Raw genomic sequence first — 17,476 nt, 5'->3', positions numbered from 1 at the left:
ATGCTAACTTTCCAGGAATAGTGTTGACCAATTATATGAAGATCGGTTGAAAATGGGTGAATTCGTCCTTCAGCTACATTCTTGACACCATGAGATTTACTTAAGCACCACTGGCAGGCCAAAATGTCATGTTTGTAGGATGAACACTACTGAAATTGGTGGCACCATGGCCAACATTTCCAGTTGGGTTTAAATGAGCGGCACAGCCTCTAGGGGCTGCTATAGCTTGGCTTTAATATCTAGGTTGCCTATTTTCCATAGATGCTAGCTATTAATACTATGCAGATGTATGTTGGTTACTTGTCCAACAATGCTAAGTATGTTATTAATATAATATACTGTTTAAACAGATGCTGTTTTGACCATTTACCTTGTAATTTTGTGACTAGGGTTCATACCACTTACTCTGGTTGTGCCCTTTGTGATTTGCTCTGGATAAGAGCATCTGCTAAATGCTTGAATTGTAAATGGTTGTAAATTTAATTAAAATTTGTATTTAACTTTTTTGCAGGTTGCAATAGTTAGCTGAGGATAGTATTATTCCACTGCCTTGTCCTTTGTACATTGTCAGGTCAAGATGGATAATATGATGCCAGAAATGTTTAAATCGTCATGGTTTAAGCTGTACTTATGCTACAATCTGTTACTATAGAAATGATATGATATTTTAAACCAGGTCTTGGCACTTGAAACGTTGTGATTTGAGTAATAAATATGAAATTATTTTCTACATATAGGCGTAATGAACATGTTAGTTGGAACTAGAACTCTGACAAACATGACAATAAAAGGTATTTAACAAGGAAAAGTAAGGAAAACAACAAACAATAATTCTTTTGCAACCTTTATTGAATAGAATTTGTCATATTCTATGACTTTATGGTAACTAACTAGAAAACAAGATGTCATATTTTATGACTTTTCATGATTGGTGACTTGAATTGGAGAACTTATTCAGCTTCTTTCCCCTGCAAAATATGAATATGCTTTTAGACTATATTCATATAAATATGATAAATAACAATGTGCATTCATCATATTGTATATGTATTTACCTTGCCAACATCACGACTTTTAGCTCTCAGCTTGTTGACCTGGGATTCAGCGATGTCGGCACGCTCTTCGGCCTCCTCCAGCTCATGCTGAGTCTTTCTGAACTTGGTCAGGTGAGAGTTGGCTTGCTCCTCCTAGAATATGATAGAGATGGTTTAAAGCCTGAATATTAGAAAAGAGCATCTTGAAATTATTACGCACATTATTTATCCTAATATATATAAAAATAATAGAAGCCTATATAGCTTGCTGCTTAGCAGAAATGGAAATTCAAAAATAAAATCTAAATATATTTCATAATATATTTTCGTGAATGGAAATGACACAGATGACAGCTTCCGTTCTCGGCTTTTGGGAGGTGTAGTTCCAGACTCTACATAGCATTCGGAGATTGTGAAATAGTTGTCTACGCGAGACTATCACTTTACTTACCGCTTCCTCAGACTGCCTCTTGTAGGCCTTCACCTTCAGTTGCAGTTTGTCTACCAGAGCCTGAAGCCTGGCAAGATTCTTTTTGTCCTCTTCAGTCTAAAGTGAGAGTGAAATTATGTAATTAGATGTATGTTCATGCAGTCTATTAATTTTGTCAATGGTATGAAGTGAACATGATATACGGTACCTGGTATGTGAGCTCCTTCACTCTCCTCTCATATTTGCGGACACCTTTAACAGCATCTGCTCCACGTCTCATTTCAGCGTCGACCTCTCCCTCCAGCTCACGCACCTTGAGAATTGAATGATGCACTATGAGGTTATTTCCTCTGATTTCATTTGTCTATGACTATACCCCTTGTTGGTATAAATTACATCTTACCCTAGTCTCCAGTTTCTGGAGCTGCTTCTTGCCTCCCTTCATAGCCAGGGTCTCAGCCTCATCCAGACGGTGCTGCAGGTCCTTGACTGTGATCTCCAGGTTCTTCTTCATCCTCTCTAAGTGAGAACTAGTGTCCTGTTCCTTCTTCAGCTCCTCAGCCATCATAGCAGCCTGGAATGTCATATATATTTTGTATTTATTTTATTTTATTTTTTATTTGTATTTTTATATCAAGCAAGTAAAGTAAGTAATTGTCTGGATAAGGTGTATAAGGGGGGTTAGGGGATTCTAACTTACATCAGTGATTGCCTTCTTGGCCTTCTCCTCAGCATTCCTTGCTTCTTGAACACAGTCTTCCACTTCACCTTGGATCTGGATCAGGTCAGCCTCGAGTTTCTTCTTGGTGTTCAAAAGGCTTGTGTTCTAAAATAAAGATGCAGTTTAACATTGTAAGGATGCATGACTTTTATTCTGAATGAATGAGTGTTGAGAGTTTTATTTGTATTGTCTTACCTGAGAGTGCAACAGTCCAGCACGCTCACTAACATCTATCAGTTCTTGTTCAGCCACTTTGCGGCCTCTCTCCGTCTGTTCCAGAGCAACCCTCAGCTCCTCAATCTCAGCCATCATGAGGCCGTTCCTACGCTCCACCATGGCAGCTTGCTCCTTCAGATCTTCTTGGGCTCTGAGAGCATCATCGAGGTGCAGTTGGGCATCCTGTAATAAATTACATTTGAGGTGTTCATCATGATATGAGACACCAGAAAGTGGCCACTCATTCTTCAGAGCAGTCCAACAGTTTGACTAATTGTCTAACTACTATGTTTTGTACCTTAAGCTGTCCCTGGATGTTCCTCAGTTGCTTCTGGGCCTCGGCAGCAATGCGGTTGGCATGACTCAGCTGAACCTCCATCTCATTCAGGTCTCCCTCCATTTTCTTCTTGATTCTCAGGGCATCATTTCTGCTCCTAATCTCAGAGTCCAGAGTGCTCTGCATGGAGTCAATCACCCTCTGGCTGTTCCTCTTGATCGTCTCCATCTCTTCATCCTTCTCCGCCATCTTCCTGTCAACCTCACCCTTGATCTGGTTGAGCTCCAGTGTGATACGAAGAATCTTGGACTCCTCGTGCTCCAGAGTACCCTAAAATGTAATATGGGATCAAAAGGTAGTATGGACCTATGAATATAATATGCAGCTCCACTGTTTGAATATAAAAAGTACTGAAAAAAAACATTGACAATTGCATTCTTTGTCTGGAAACTATAGCTTTTACCTCGGCTTCCTCGAGGGCCGTCTGGATCTCTGACTTCTCTGTCTCCACTTGCTTCTTGTTCTTCTCCAGTTCATGGATGGTCTTTCCATTCTCACCAATCTGTTCAGACAGGTCTGAGATCTCCTCTGCAGTTGATTGAAAATGAATTCATGAGGAATCACCCATTCAGCCAAAAATTGTTTATTTGCTTTTGAATAAAGTGGGTGTAGCCTACTCCACAATATTAAACAGAAGTGAACCCAACATCAATGTTGGGTTAAAAGTGATGAAAATTAAGACCCATTATGACCCATTAACCAGCCATGGCTCAAAAGAAGTACGGAAAAAATACTGAAGCAAAATTAACTTTTATTGAAAGTATTATGTATAGAAAACTCACGTTGTAGGTTTTTGTTCTCTCGCTTCATGGTCTCCAACTGGTCCAGACACTCCTCGTAGGAATTCTTCATCTTAAACAACTCAGTACTGAGAGAACGAGACTCTTTCAGAGATCCCTCCAGTTCTGCCTGTCCCTCTTCATATTTCTGTTTCCATTCTGCCAGTACCTGCAAAACATTTTTGTTTTAAAGGTGTAAATTACCTCACTATAATTATTATGTTTTAAAAATAATGAGTGTCAAAGCACCTTATCGAAGTTCCTCTGTTTCTTGTCGAGGTTGGCAGCTAAAGCGTTGGCCCTCTCCACATCGATCATGAGGTCTTCCACTTCACCCTGGAGTCTCTGTTTGGTCTTCTCCAGAGAGGCGCACTTGGAATTCACAGCCTCAATTTGCTCCTCAGCATCCTGAAGCCGCTGGGCTAGCTTCTTCCTGTTGATCAGTTTAGAATTAAATCAAATTATTGTGGTGTTAAGAGTGATGCCACCATTACGTAATTTATTTACCTATTTTATTTTTAACCCTTGCGCAGCCCTCTTGTCTTTGACCGATTGTCAATTGTGTTTAGTAGTTCTTCTTCCATTACAGTTGGTAATCTCTTTAGTTATCACCCTTTTAATCTATTGTGAGCCTGGTCTTGTGATTCTTAGGATTACAATTGACTAGCATAAAGATGACTCTATTCTCAACCACTTCTCCTGGGAATTCTCCCAGAGTCAACTATTCAGGCTTCCTTCCATCCGGGCTTCATTAGATTCTGCAGACTGTGACCACCAAGCCTGGCTCTAACCATAGATCCCGCCCACTCTCTGAGTGGACTACCTCTTGGTCTGGTGTTGTAAATGTGAACCAAGGATTTATTCTGTACAAAATGTATTGTCCAATGAGAGTCGGAGGTGGGGGTGGGGATCCCTTAGGATTGGTTTAGGGAAATTCTAATCCCCCCTTGTAATCGCCTACACTGGAGCCAATGTTAGACTGAAGCTCCACGCAGCTTCAGTCTGATAATCAGGCTAGTGACCACCGCCAACCCGTATAGATCCTAATAGTACAATCAGACCAGTTTGGTCCCAGCAGAACCAACTATGAGTCCTGGGTTCGATTCTCGCCGGGGACGCTGTGGGCGCTGGGGGCGTGTCCTCTCCTCTGCGTCATCAGCCCCCATACCCTAGGGGGGGTTGGCGAAAGGGCCTTTCGGTGTGGAGTTTGCATGTTTTCCCTGTGTCCCCTAGGGTAGGTACCCTCACAAGAAAACATGCAGTAACTAGAAAATGTGCTCCTCGGAGCACAGGTCTCCGCCAGTACTGTTCCTGATTAATCCTGTCTTACCTATTTATATTACATATTGTCACGTGTCACTTGACCAATGTTAGCTTGGCTGAGACGGACACACACACGGAGGGTAAAACTCTCCTGGCGGAGACAAAGAATCACACCCCATTCATATTTGGAAACAACAGTGGTCATCACAGTGATGGAAGCTCACTTCAAAAAATATAAATGATTTTTTGAAGTGCGTGGTGATATTTTTAGGTTTTTATTTCATCATGCGTCTCGCTAGCCAATCAAAGCATTGGTGACAACATATTGTCACGTGTCACGTGAAGCTTGACCAATGTTAGCTGGGCTGAGACGACACACACACGGAAGGGCGGAGACGAAAACATACTCTCCACCATACTGGCGGAGACAATAATGGACTCTATACTGCCTACCCCTGGTCAGCCTGATGGAGGGGAAAGGAACTGGTTAGAATAACGTGTTCCTTCCACGCGCTACGTCCAACCGGGGAAATTCCCCCCTGTCAGGTGATAAGAAGCGGCTTGCTAGCTCATGTATTGAAGGAGGCATGAGCTCAGTTCTGGGCTCTCCCTAGGCTGGCGGAGGGAGAGTAGCGCCCAGGATTACATAGGCAATTGGCACTGGGTGAAAAAGACTCAGGATAGCTCCGCTAAACCTGAAGACGTTGAAAAGCCAATTACGCCAGAACCCAGATTCTCCAGTTCAGAGAGCATCATGGATAAATTGGAGAGTTTTGAGCTTCGTTTCACTCAACTTGAGAACATGATCTCCCGCCTCGGTAGCACTACGGCCAACATCAAACTGTGGGTCATTTCACTCGCCTTGTGGACTCAATTTCCCGCCTCCAAAGCACTATGCCCCCCCAACTTCCACATCCTGGACCCTGCGGGTCAAGGGAAAACCTTCAGCTGACCCATCCCTTCCTTTTTCAGCTCCCCCACTTCCTCCAGCTGCCTCTTACCATCCCTCTTCAGCTGCCCCTCTAACTTTTCCATCCCTAACCCCCCAGCCTTATGATGGCATGTTGGGAGAGTGTGGAGATTTCCTCCAAAATGTGATTTTGTTATTTGATATACATAGTGATTCCTGATAATGTAAAACACTGATCACTTACTTAGCCTCTTCCAGCTCCTCAGTGCGCTGGATAGCATCAGTCTCATACTTGCTCCTCCACTGAGCCACCTCACTGTTGGCCTTGGACATTCCACGCTGCAGCTCCGCCTTGGCCTCCTGCTCCTCCTCAAACTGCTCCCTCAGAAGGTCACAGTCATGGCGAGATGATTGCACAGAATGGGCAAGGGCATTCTTTGCCTGTAAAAAAAAAAGGAAATTGTCCAAATAAATAAAGACAACTGAATACAATAACACACAAAAGTAGGCCGTTTGTGAAACGAATAACAGCTCCTCACCTTAACCTCCTCTTCAATATGTCTCTTCAACTCCTCAATCTGCTGGGTGAAGGCCTGCTTGCCTCTGGTGAGCTGTGAGAGAAGAGCGTCTTTCTCCTCAAGTTGACGAGACATCTCACCTAGTTAGAAGTTGAATTATCAAAGTGTTAAATCATCTTTGTTGAACACGTGTTCCTAAAAGGCCTGCACCCATTTATCAAAGCATCATCTGAAATTATGGAATTTGGTCAAGTGCCATTAACAGTCCATGCTTGCAAAGAACATATACCGTTTTCTGTCAAAAGTCTTGCTCTCTGAGATCCAATGTCATTTATCTGCCGAATGTTCTCATCACTCTTGGACTTGATTTCACTAAGATGGTCCTCAAGGGTGCGGCACATCTTCTCAAGATTTCCCTGTTCATTGGACAGATTCAATAATTTAATTTACCTGCATGTTTTAACTATTTTGTGTGACGCTGTAGTATGATCAAGTAGTGAGTCAAGTAGAGAATTTACGAAAAACACAATAAGTTAAAATATGGCGATATAAGGTTTCTGCCCGACAGCAACAATATGGTTTCTTGTGTCTTTGTTTCTGAGTCTTTGTGTTCCTGGGGGTTATGCTAACAAGAGTTCTAAAAATCCACGACAATACCTTTGCCTTGGCAACAGCTTCCATGTTGCTGGACACGTCATCGATCTCCATCTTGAGTTCACTCTTCTCTTTCTCCAGTTTCTGTTTGACTCTCTGGAGGTTGTCGATCTGCTCACCCAGCTCTGCCACGCTGTCGGCCTGTTTCTTACGCAGGGCGGCGGAGGTGGCTTCGTGCTGCAAGGTGGACTCTTCAAGGTCACGACGCAGCTTATGTAACTCGGCCTCACGCTTCTTGTTCATCTCGATCTGAGCGGCGGTGGCTCCACCAGCCTCCTCCAGCCTCTCACTGATCTCCTCCAGTTCCCTGGAAAGGTCGGCTCTCTGCTTCTCCACCTTGGCACGAGCGGCACGCTCTGCCTCGATCTCTTCTTCCAGTTCTTCAATGCGAGCCTTTCAAATTAATATTATATAACGTATGACAATTATAATCTACTCACATTATTATTAAAGATTTTAACTTTAAACACTTGCCTGAAGAAGGCCATTTGACCAAAACGTTGCCTAAATAATGTTGTCCTTATTGTGCAAGTGTAGACGGTGTGCAGGTCATTTTATTGTATTCTCAACTTTAGACACTTAAAATACCTGGAGCTCTTTAATCTTTTTCTGCAGCTGAGCCGACAAAGATTGCTCATCGTCAATTTTATTCAGAAGCTGGCTCATTTCAAAGTCCTTCCTGTAGAATACAGTACATAATGTTTTAGTGTCATTCTGCAGGAAGATTTTCTGCATTCTATTTCATAGTATTGTTCACATTACTTCTTTAGCCTCTCATCAGACTGCTGCTTGTCATTCTCCAGATCCATGATGGATTCCTGGGCCAGTTTCAGATCCCCCTCAAGCTTTCTCTTGGCTCTCTCGAGGTCCATGCGGAGCTTCTTCTCTTGTTCCAGAGAACCCTCCAGCTGCAAAACAATATATGTTTCTAATAAATCAGTACAACGATAAACGCATGTGTTCAGAAACATCGGATTAAATTCATAAACTCACATCGTCAACTTGCTGTTCCAGCTTGGTCTTGGCCTTGGTCAGAGTGTTGACTTTGTCTTCCTCTGCCTGCAGGTCATCCAGGGTCTGCTGATGTGCTTCTTGTAGAGCTTTCTTCTCCTTGGTCAGCTTAGCAACAATCTCATCCTGAGAGGCCATCTCCTCAGTCATGTTCTTCACCTAAATAAGCAGAATGTGTTGTTATAAATAGAACATTATTGTACTATAACTTCATAAGACCGCTTGAGTGTATAATCCTGAACCTTGTTTTCAGTGGCGTGCTTCTCCTTCTCCACTTTGGCCAAGGTGAGCTCCAGGTCATCGATGTCCTTCTTGAGCTCAGAGCATTCATCTTCCAGCTTCCGCTTCTTGGCGGTCAGCTCGGCGTTGATCTCCTCCTCGTCCTCCAGTCTCTCACTCACCTCTTTCACTTTTGCCTCCAACTGGATCTTACTTTTAATAAGACCCTCGCATCTCTCCTCAGCATCAGACAGATTCTCCGCTTCCTGGTTTTCAGTGGGGAAGAAAGGTAAAACATGTCATGATTTGTTCTGGACGAGATATTGTGCGATATACATAACAGCTGACCTCTCTTCACACTTCCCCGAACTTTCCCTGATTTGCCAGGTGTGAAATGGTCTAATTTCACACGTGGTACCATTTCACAAATGCCCCCCTTTCTCACCGACGAGGCTTGGACTATCCACTGACTTTCCACTATGCCAATGGCAGGCTCTTGAAATGTTGGGCTGTCACATCTGTATGAGCTAGTTAAACTCCCTGTAGATGTGTACTTACTGATTGTTGTGCCATTGCCAGGTCATTCTTCTCCTGCACCAGAGCCACCATCTTCTGCTCCAACTCCTTCCTCTTGGCCAGGGCACTAGCCAGGTCAGTTTTCATCTTCTCATAGTTGCCCTTCATTTCAACCAACTCCTTCTCGGTTTCAGCACTCTTCAGAAGAGGCTTGATCTTGTAGTACAGTTTCATCCATGGCCAGTGTTTCACATTGACGAAAGAGCGGACGTTGAACTGGATGCTGTAAATGGCTTCTCTGTGGATAAACATATTTGAAGTAATTAATACGTTTATTCGAATTTGAGTAAATATTAATTGAATAAATAACGTTAGCAAACGTGCCTCCTCTGCATCATTTTGACAAACTCCTTCCTCATGACGTAACCTCGGGCCAGAGCCTGGGTCAAGGTAACCAGAATGGCTAGCTTATCATCTCGCATTTCCTCAAGGACACCTAGCAAACCAGCTTTGAAGAACACCTAAATATGATATTACAAACTGTAATTAATCAACTTCAAAATGAACTTTTAGTGCTCTCCATGAAAATAAACAGATTTGCAGTGTGTTTACCTTAGTGTGTCCAAACTTGTACTCATCATGAGGTACGTCAATGGACCCAAGCAGCTTCTCTGAGGCTTTCTTGTTGTCCATGAACTGGCCCTCGGGGCACGCGCTGGCATTCAGTACTTTGTACCTGTTTTGTAAGAGTACACAGTCATTTTGCGCTCCTCTTGTTTATAGTTTTGCATCGCTCTGATTGAAATGGACACTTTTTCTGATTGGCTTTGCACTGACTGTAATGGTCACTTTATTTGTTTTAGGACGGGATACGGTGACACACTGTAACCTTGTGTTGTTGCTTTCCTGCATAGTGCTGGAAAAGCATTGCACTGACTGTAATGGACACTTTATTTGTTTTACGACGGGATACAGTGAGACACTGTAACCTTGTGTTGTTGCTTGTTGGTCGGCTACCTACTGGGTTTTGTGATGTTCTATATTGTCTGAATCAACTTTGTTTGCCTTCGTTTACGTGCTAAAAGAATGACTTTGAGAGCTGTTTCACCGTACAATGTCAGTAAATGAGGATCATATTTTTTATTATCAATTTCTAATCAATGGAGCAATTATTTTTGATTTCTAGTCCACCCTTGGAGTTACATCATGGCAAGGTAACTACACAACCCAAACCTACCAAAGTGGTCTTGCCCTTTAACTGCTGTGCTGCCTCTGGGCGACTGATTTTTCCCGCGGGATCAATAAAGCTATCTATCCAAAAAAAGTAATTCATACCTCTGCTTGAAGTCAGCATAGAGAATTCTGCTGGGGAAGCCCTTTCTACAGATTCTGATCCCCTCCAGCACACCGTTACACCTCAGCTGATGGATAACCAGGAAGTTCTCCATCAGGCCTGATGAGAGGTTGTTCCATAATTATTATGACAAAATAATTACACACTTTCTCTACATTAAATGATCACCTGACTCCTTGCAGTCATTATTTACAACTTAAGTTTCTCTAGTGTACCTGGAGTCTTTGACTCGTTGGGAATTAGGCAACGCACAAAGTGAGGATGAGTGCTCCTCAAATTGGTCATCAGTTTTCCCAAGTTCTCCTATAGAGACACAATAAACCAAGTAGGGCTATAATTCATGAAAGATAATATACTTATTTAATTCCAACATAAAATATTGTGATTATTTCTTAAATATTCTTCTGACAATAATGTTGATAATGCTTTATCCTCACCCTGAACGCTGCAGACACAGTCATCATGGAACCGCCCTTCTTCTTAGCTCCCTTCTTTGTGTTATCTGTTTATTTATCAGAATCGTGAGTGGATAGTAAAAAAATTAAACTGTTTACTATGTGTGTGATACAATTGGACATTTTTGTGCAGATTTTTCATTTGATAAATTCAGCAGGTATGTTGTATTTTAGTTATAGGCATTTTTTTTTGTTATTTATAACAAAGAAAAAGCATATATAGATAGCTAAATATATTACCTTCAGGCTCAGGCATGGGGTACAAAGTAGTCAGCATTTTGACTGAAGACTTCTGGTACAGCTGCACTACAGAGTCATTCAACGGGTCTTTATTCTTTTCTAGCCAGCCTGTGATGCTGTAGTCTACAGTTCCAGCGTAGTGGACCAGGGAGAAGTGGGCCTCGGCCTTGCCTTTGGCAGGCTTGGGCTTCTCAAAGGCCTTAGTCTTCCCAAGATGCTGGTCATACAACTTGTTCTTGAAGGTGGTGTCTGAAGCCTTTGGGAACATGCACTCCTCTTCAAGGATGGAAAAGATGCCCATGGGCTTTGTAAAGGAGACAAACAAAAAAATCACCCAAAAAATAAAATAAACCATAATACAATAGAGCACTGAAGTCTGACTTCATTTACACATTCTACCTGGGTCATGTTTTTTTTATCCCCCATTCTAAATTCCCATAGACGTGTTAAATATCGCGGCATATAAGAACTGTGTTCCAAAAATAAACAAATGAGCGCGGCGGGTTGACTGATAATATGAGTCAAACAGCCGTTTGTTTATTAGCGTTTTCTCACCGCCAGTTGATGCTTCATACCCATATTATGTGAATGAAGCATCAACCCGCCAGTTGAGCATGAAGCATCAACTGGCGGTGAGAAAACGCTAATGTTACCGCCGCCAAATTAATTTCATTTTCGCCAGAAACTGACTGTATCAAATATGAGTGACCGATTATCGTAAACTATACAGAGCCATGTCCCTGACAATTTGTTTATTTTTGGACCACAATTCTTAGACGATTCTAATTTAACCCAATGTTATTTTCCATAGAGAAAAACCTCCGTGACCCAGGGGATGAGCGAGTGACGTCAGGACCTCGGTACTCTATAATAAAAACATTAACATGTTTCCATTAAAGCATGAAATGATAGATTACCTTCTCAATAAGCTCAATGCAGGCAGCCAAGTCCATGCCAAAGTCAATGAGCTCCCAGGGGATACCCTCTTTTTTGTACTCTTCTTGTTCCAGTACAAACATATGGTGGTTGAAGAACTGTTGCAGTTTCTCATTGGTGAAGTTGATGCACAGCTGCTCTAGGGTGTTGAACTGTAAGTGCATGGGAATATGATTAGCGTAATGTCTTAAAGTCATTGTGACAAAAGGAATTAGTCTGCCACTTGAAACTAGTCCATGCCGCTTACATCAAAGATTTCAAAACCAGCGATGTCCAGCACACCAATGTAGTGGTTTCTCGCTTGCTTGGTGTCCAGCATCTGGTTGATTCTAATGACCATCCACAAGAACATCTTCTCATAGATAGACTTAGCCAAGGCACCCACTGAGTTCATGACCTAAAGAAATTGGAAAGTTATTTGTAGGGGTGTGAAATATATTTAGGTTTTCTAAAATGTTCTCTACTCCTTTTCTTAAAATATGAGTCCATACAGTATTTCAACATAGGAAGGAAAATTATTTCTTAATGAAATTTTGTGCATTTAATGCACAGAAATAATTTATGAAAGTAAGTATATTAAAGTAGCTACGACGCTGTCCATTTGTCTAAATATCTATGTTTTAAACTTTATTTTCATTTACTTATTGTATGAAATTAAATGCAATGTTGCAAACTATCTTGCCATTTCAGATATTTTAGGTTTAAGATTAAATCTACTGTAGCAGTCAGTGGTCTCTCATCACAGGCCATTGGCAGCAGTTGCCTGTGCCTCTGTCTCTCATTGCTATATTTCTTTGGCAGTGTATCATTCATTGTATATAATATTGCCTACACACTGTGTAGTTTTTATGGGTAGCAATACCGTTAAAATTATGTCAATATGTGCATGGAACTAGGTCAAGTTCCTGCAGCGATACAGAAACGATGGATGAATGGAAGTATAGCTGTTTTTTTGGAATGCATTTACTTCCTACAATACATACAAAAATATATTAGAGTTCTGATGATATGTGGTGTGAAGAATACTATATCGTGGAAACCTCATACTGTAAGTCTAAAACTGTTACTATTCAGGATTCAAAAGTAGCAGATTTATAAGCTCAAAACGCGCCGCTTTGCGCCACGTTTCGAGCTTGTAGATCTGCTACTTTTGATGCTCTTGTGTGACGGTGTAGTGTTAACAAGGAAGAAAAAAAAAAAGAAAAAAAAAAATAGAATATGGTGGTTTCTGTTCGACAGCAACGATACACAAGCTGTGTAAAAAGTCAGAACAAGTAAATAATGTATCTCACCTGTGGCACAGTCTGTCCCTTAGTGACATATTCGTTTCCGACTTTCACTCTGGGGTAGCAGTAAGCCTTCAGCATTTCTGCGGAGTTCAGGCCCAGCAGGTAGCCAATCTTGTCAGCCTCTAAAATATGTCATGAAAAATATATTTCATATCTTTAATGTAGAACAGAACAAAACAAAACACAGAATTTACTATTGTGATAATTATTCATTGTAAAATATTTTCATGCCAGCCTTTTCGACTGGGATACCTGTGGGTAGCCCAAGTCCTATCTAACACGTTGGGAGGTGGGCGTTTGGTTCGAATGGTTGAAGGACAGGCTTCTTTTCATATCATCTGCTATTGATCTTACAGTCGCAGAAGTCAACAGGTCACCACATTTGGTGCAACACCCGCAAACTGCGGCTGAAAAACTGCAACATCGTGACTTGCCAAAGACAGCCAAGTTGCACATATCATTGAACAGGATAATAGCAGCAACGGTGTCATGAGATGTCATGAGGTGTCATATAGACGTTAGTAAGTGAGGCAATGCAAGTATGCTACCATATAATCTGGATTAATGATAAAATCATGGAGACCCAGAGCGCAAAATGACAAAAGAGATTTCTTTATACATTCAACAAATGAGCTTAAACAAACTGCTTCACATGAACAACGTTGGTGTAATTAAGAGATGCGATAGGGGATAGAGTGACCGAAACATTTAATCCCTATTAATACATTTTGTAAGTGAAGGCAGTGCGCGGGACTCCCTTTTTCTGCTCTTCAAGTTCATTACTCCCAATCACAATGGCATTACTCATGTCATTATTTTGTCCGAACAACCATTCCTTGGCTGAAGGTAATGCTCACCCTCATTGCCATCAGGTTCAGCCTGTTCCTCACGCTGCTTCTGCTTGAACTTTAGGACACCATGGTGCATCACTGCACCTGTGAACTTGTAGATCGCCACCTTCTCCTCGGAAATGAAGCCCAGAATGTCGATAGCAGACTGGATTAAAAAAACACATGTTTAGATTAAACATTAGACATGGGGTCTTCAATGCTTTTCAGGCCAAGGACCCCTTAGCTGAGAGAGAGATGAAGCAGGGACCCCCACTACATATTGGATTCATGTTAATGTGTATTTTCAGACATTTAACGATTTAAAACCCTCAATACTTTGTGAACTTGTCCTTTGGCCCTGTACTCGGTCTGCTCTTTTTTCCCTGTACACCAAGCCTTTTTGCCGAAAATAGCCGATCTACAAGCTCACAACGTGTCTGCGACGTGTTGTGAGCTTGTAGATCGGCTTTTTGGTTCATGTTTTTTTTAAATTAAAGTCCCTATCACACAATTTTGAAGGCCCCCCTGATGTATCTCCGAGGACCCCCTAGGGGTGCCGGACCCCCTGTTGAAGACCCCTGCATTAGATTAATAAACATCACTTCAGGAAATATATTTTGCAGAACTGAAAGATTGAAATATGTGTACTGACATCAGTGGCTTCCAGCTCCTCTTTGTCATTAATGCTGGGCACAGAGATCTGACCCATGCTGCACAATGGGAAGTCGTAGGGGTTGCTTGTGATCAGGCACATTTCTTAAAAGGAATTAATGTTAGATATTAGTTTTTATTCATGAACATATGTCATCATCATCATCATCATCATCATCAGCCATCATCAGTAAGCATTATCAATGATTCAATTTACCAACAATCTCAGGTTTGTGATTTGTCATCATCTGGTAGAAGATGTGGTAGCCTCTCTCAGCAGGAAGCTGGAAGGTCACTCTGGACTTCTCCAGCAGATCTAATAAGGGCCGTACATAAATCATCATAATAATAATAATAATAATAACCTATAAGGGTCGTACATACTGTAACTAAATCATAAATCATAATAATAATAATAATAACCTATAAGGGTCTTACATAACTCATAACAACAATAATACTCTATAAGGGTTGTACATAACTCATAATAATAACACTACTACTACTACTACTACTACTACTACTACTACTACTACTACTACTACTAATAATAATAATGTAATAATACTTACATGTTTCAATATCGGCACTGGCCAGTTTACCCGTTGCGCCGAAATGGATTCTGATGAATTTACCCTGTTTGATATAACAACATTTCTCGTTATTGCTTTGATGTAGTCACATTTCTAGCATCCCTCTACATCCTAAACTTTTTCTCATAAAATTGTTAAAATAAAATAAATTGTTTTACACTTACAAAGCGAGAGGAGTTGTCATTCCTCACAGTCTTGGCATTACCATAGGCCTCCAGCAAGGGATTGGCTGCAATAATCTGATCCTCCAGTGATCCCTATACAGTATATCATCAAATATTACAAATGTGGTCTGTATTCTTATATACATGTGTACATACTTGTGTGTGTGTGTGTGTGTGTGTGCGTGTGCGTGTGCGTGTGCGTGTGTGTGTGTATATATATATATATATATATATATATATATATATATATATATATATATATATATATATATATATATATATATATGATGCTTTATGTTCAAAAGTTGTAATTTGCTAAAGTTATACCTGCATTTTTGAGGTCTGCTCTGCCTTCTTTCCTGAAGCAGCTGCTGTTGCAAAGTACTGGATGACACGCTTGGTGTTCACAGTCTTTCCAGCACCGGATTCTCCACTGGTTATAAAAGCATACAGTCAGAGTGCAGTTAGTGAATTTGATTACAATTGTCTTCATTAAATGCACAGTAAATGAGGAACTTACGTGATCAAGACAGACTGGTTCTCCCTATCTGTAAAAGGTCAAGCAAATGTAATTTTAGTTCTCATCTATAGAGCACAAAACCATTATGTACTCTATATCTTTTTTTTACATTGTCCTGACCAGTACATACCAGTAAGCATGAACTGATAGGCGTTGTCAGAGACAGAGAAGATGTGGGGTGGAGCCTCCACACGCTTCTTGCCTCTGTAGGCATTTACAACATCTTGGTCGTACACCGGGAGCCACTTGTAGGGGTTCACAGTTACACAAAACAAGCCAGAGTAGGTCTGAAGGGGAGAAGAGAGAGAGCATCAGAACAACATACAACATAGCAACGAGCACTTCACATATCTGGGACAGCAGATCACTGGACCTGGGAATACAGTCACAGGTTGTAAGTGACAAAATGATGAGCAAATTAACTTTGGCACCATGATTTTTTCTGTTTGATTTTTCTCTTGAGGATACATAAGTAACCTGTGTTTTTTTGTGTCCCATTGACAGGTCAGAGAATACTGTACTGTTCTTGGCAGGCATAAACTCTTACGTAGATCATCCATGCTGCATAACGCTCTTTGAGGTTATACAGAACAGTGGCTTCAGTGAGGTGGGTCATCATGGCCATGTCCTCAATTTTGTCATACTTGGGAGGGTTCATAGGGGTGACATCATCCTCCTTTACAGTTTTTTCCTAAAAAAATCAAAACAGCTTTAGAATAGCTTGCATTTACTGTAATTGTACTATAAGGCTCTGACACATTGAAAGAGTCAGTTGCTCGCATCATCAAACGCATGCATTGTTTACAATGGCTATGGCCACACTGGAAGTGTCAAGTGGACATCAATGCCACTCAAAAGTCTAACCTTTCCATATTCTCTTTTGAGAAACGAGTAAATTCTTTATGAAAAAGATAATGGTCTGCTCAGATCCCGAAAAATGTTAGGTTTGTCTGTGAAACAACAGTGTTGTAGTCCCCTCTTCCTGTGCACATAGTTAGCCGGTGATGGCAGCGCTTTAAATGGCACAAATATGGATGAGGATGATGAATGATGTACAAACGTTTGCTACCCTGGTACAAGTTCAAGGTTCATGTTCAGTAGCTGAGCTTTACCAGTAGGAGTGCATGCAAAATAGATAGACTGTGAAAGGAATGACAGATGTACATAACATCCAACATTCCCAGCAAGCATGCGTTCATGTGTGAGAGTGTGTCTTTTGTTACATCCCTGGTTTCATTCGGTGCGGTGCAGCCAAATATATCGAGACACTTTGATGCTTAAAATTCTCCCCCCTCCAATGTCAACAAGGGGCCTATATGACGTGTGTCATTGACACTTGCGGTGTGTTAGGCCCTTAAGTGTCAGTGTCACTATTTGAATTTAGATCCACCGTCGCCTACCTCCTTCGTGTCGTGCACTGTCACGGTGACTTTGGCACCATCCTTCTTTAGAATCGAACATTTGAGATACAGCTCCTTCACATCAGCCACGTATGCAGCCGATTTGGCATCAAAGGGTCTACTCTGAGCCTCAATTCTCTCTCTCTCTGGCTTACGCAGGTAAATGGCAGCCTTGCCGTACATGGCCATCTCCGCGTCCGTACTCATGGTGTTGGCTTTCTGTAGAAATAAGACAAATACAGTAGATGGTGTTGATACTGTTGCTGTCTTAAAATCTGAGCAGAGAACTGCATGACTATGTAGAACTATTATATTGTTTAGGTTTAATAGGAAAATAATGACCACTCACTTTTTCCCGCTATGCAGTAACAGTGGAACCTTTCTTCACAAGTGCAACCTCTGAGTGGGAAGAAAAAACATGTTGATGAATTAAACA

General features: G+C 41.4%; 1 protein-coding gene across 1 annotated transcript; it reads right to left on the bottom strand.

Moving 5' to 3' along the window:
• Positions 1–849: 849 nt before the first annotated feature.
• Positions 850–17,259, bottom strand: LOC311051232 (myosin heavy chain, fast skeletal muscle-like). The gene is made up of 39 exons (XM_084065709.1): positions 17,041–17,259; positions 16,188–16,331; positions 15,771–15,927; positions 15,641–15,668; positions 15,448–15,553; positions 15,121–15,213; positions 14,936–14,999; positions 14,581–14,679; positions 14,365–14,468; positions 13,740–13,878; positions 12,886–13,004; positions 11,841–11,990; positions 11,575–11,745; positions 10,658–10,961; positions 10,400–10,464; positions 10,178–10,265; positions 9,944–10,061; positions 9,221–9,344; positions 8,993–9,129; positions 8,651–8,906; positions 8,116–8,358; positions 7,856–8,032; positions 7,625–7,770; positions 7,451–7,541; positions 6,866–7,255; positions 6,498–6,624; positions 6,230–6,348; positions 5,935–6,131; positions 3,767–3,950; positions 3,521–3,686; positions 3,142–3,266; positions 2,700–3,008; positions 2,381–2,584; positions 2,165–2,290; positions 1,868–2,038; positions 1,673–1,777; positions 1,486–1,581; positions 1,056–1,187; positions 850–968 (listed from the first exon to the last, which is right to left on the bottom strand). Exons 1-39 carry the CDS (start codon positions 17,245–17,247, stop codon positions 951–953), a joined length of 5,799 nt encoding a protein of 1,932 aa, XP_083921835.1. The 5' UTR covers positions 17,248–17,259; the 3' UTR covers positions 850–950.
• Positions 17,260–17,476: the final 217 nt, after the last annotated feature.

Source organism: Gymnoscopelus microlampas (assembly GCF_963454915.1).
Source record: "Gymnoscopelus microlampas genome assembly, chromosome: 9".
NCBI classification, from domain to species: Eukaryota; Metazoa; Chordata; class Actinopteri; order Myctophiformes; family Myctophidae; genus Gymnoscopelus; species Gymnoscopelus microlampas.
Note: the sequence above shows the minus strand (reverse complement) of the source record. Positions and strands in the feature narration are given on the sequence as shown.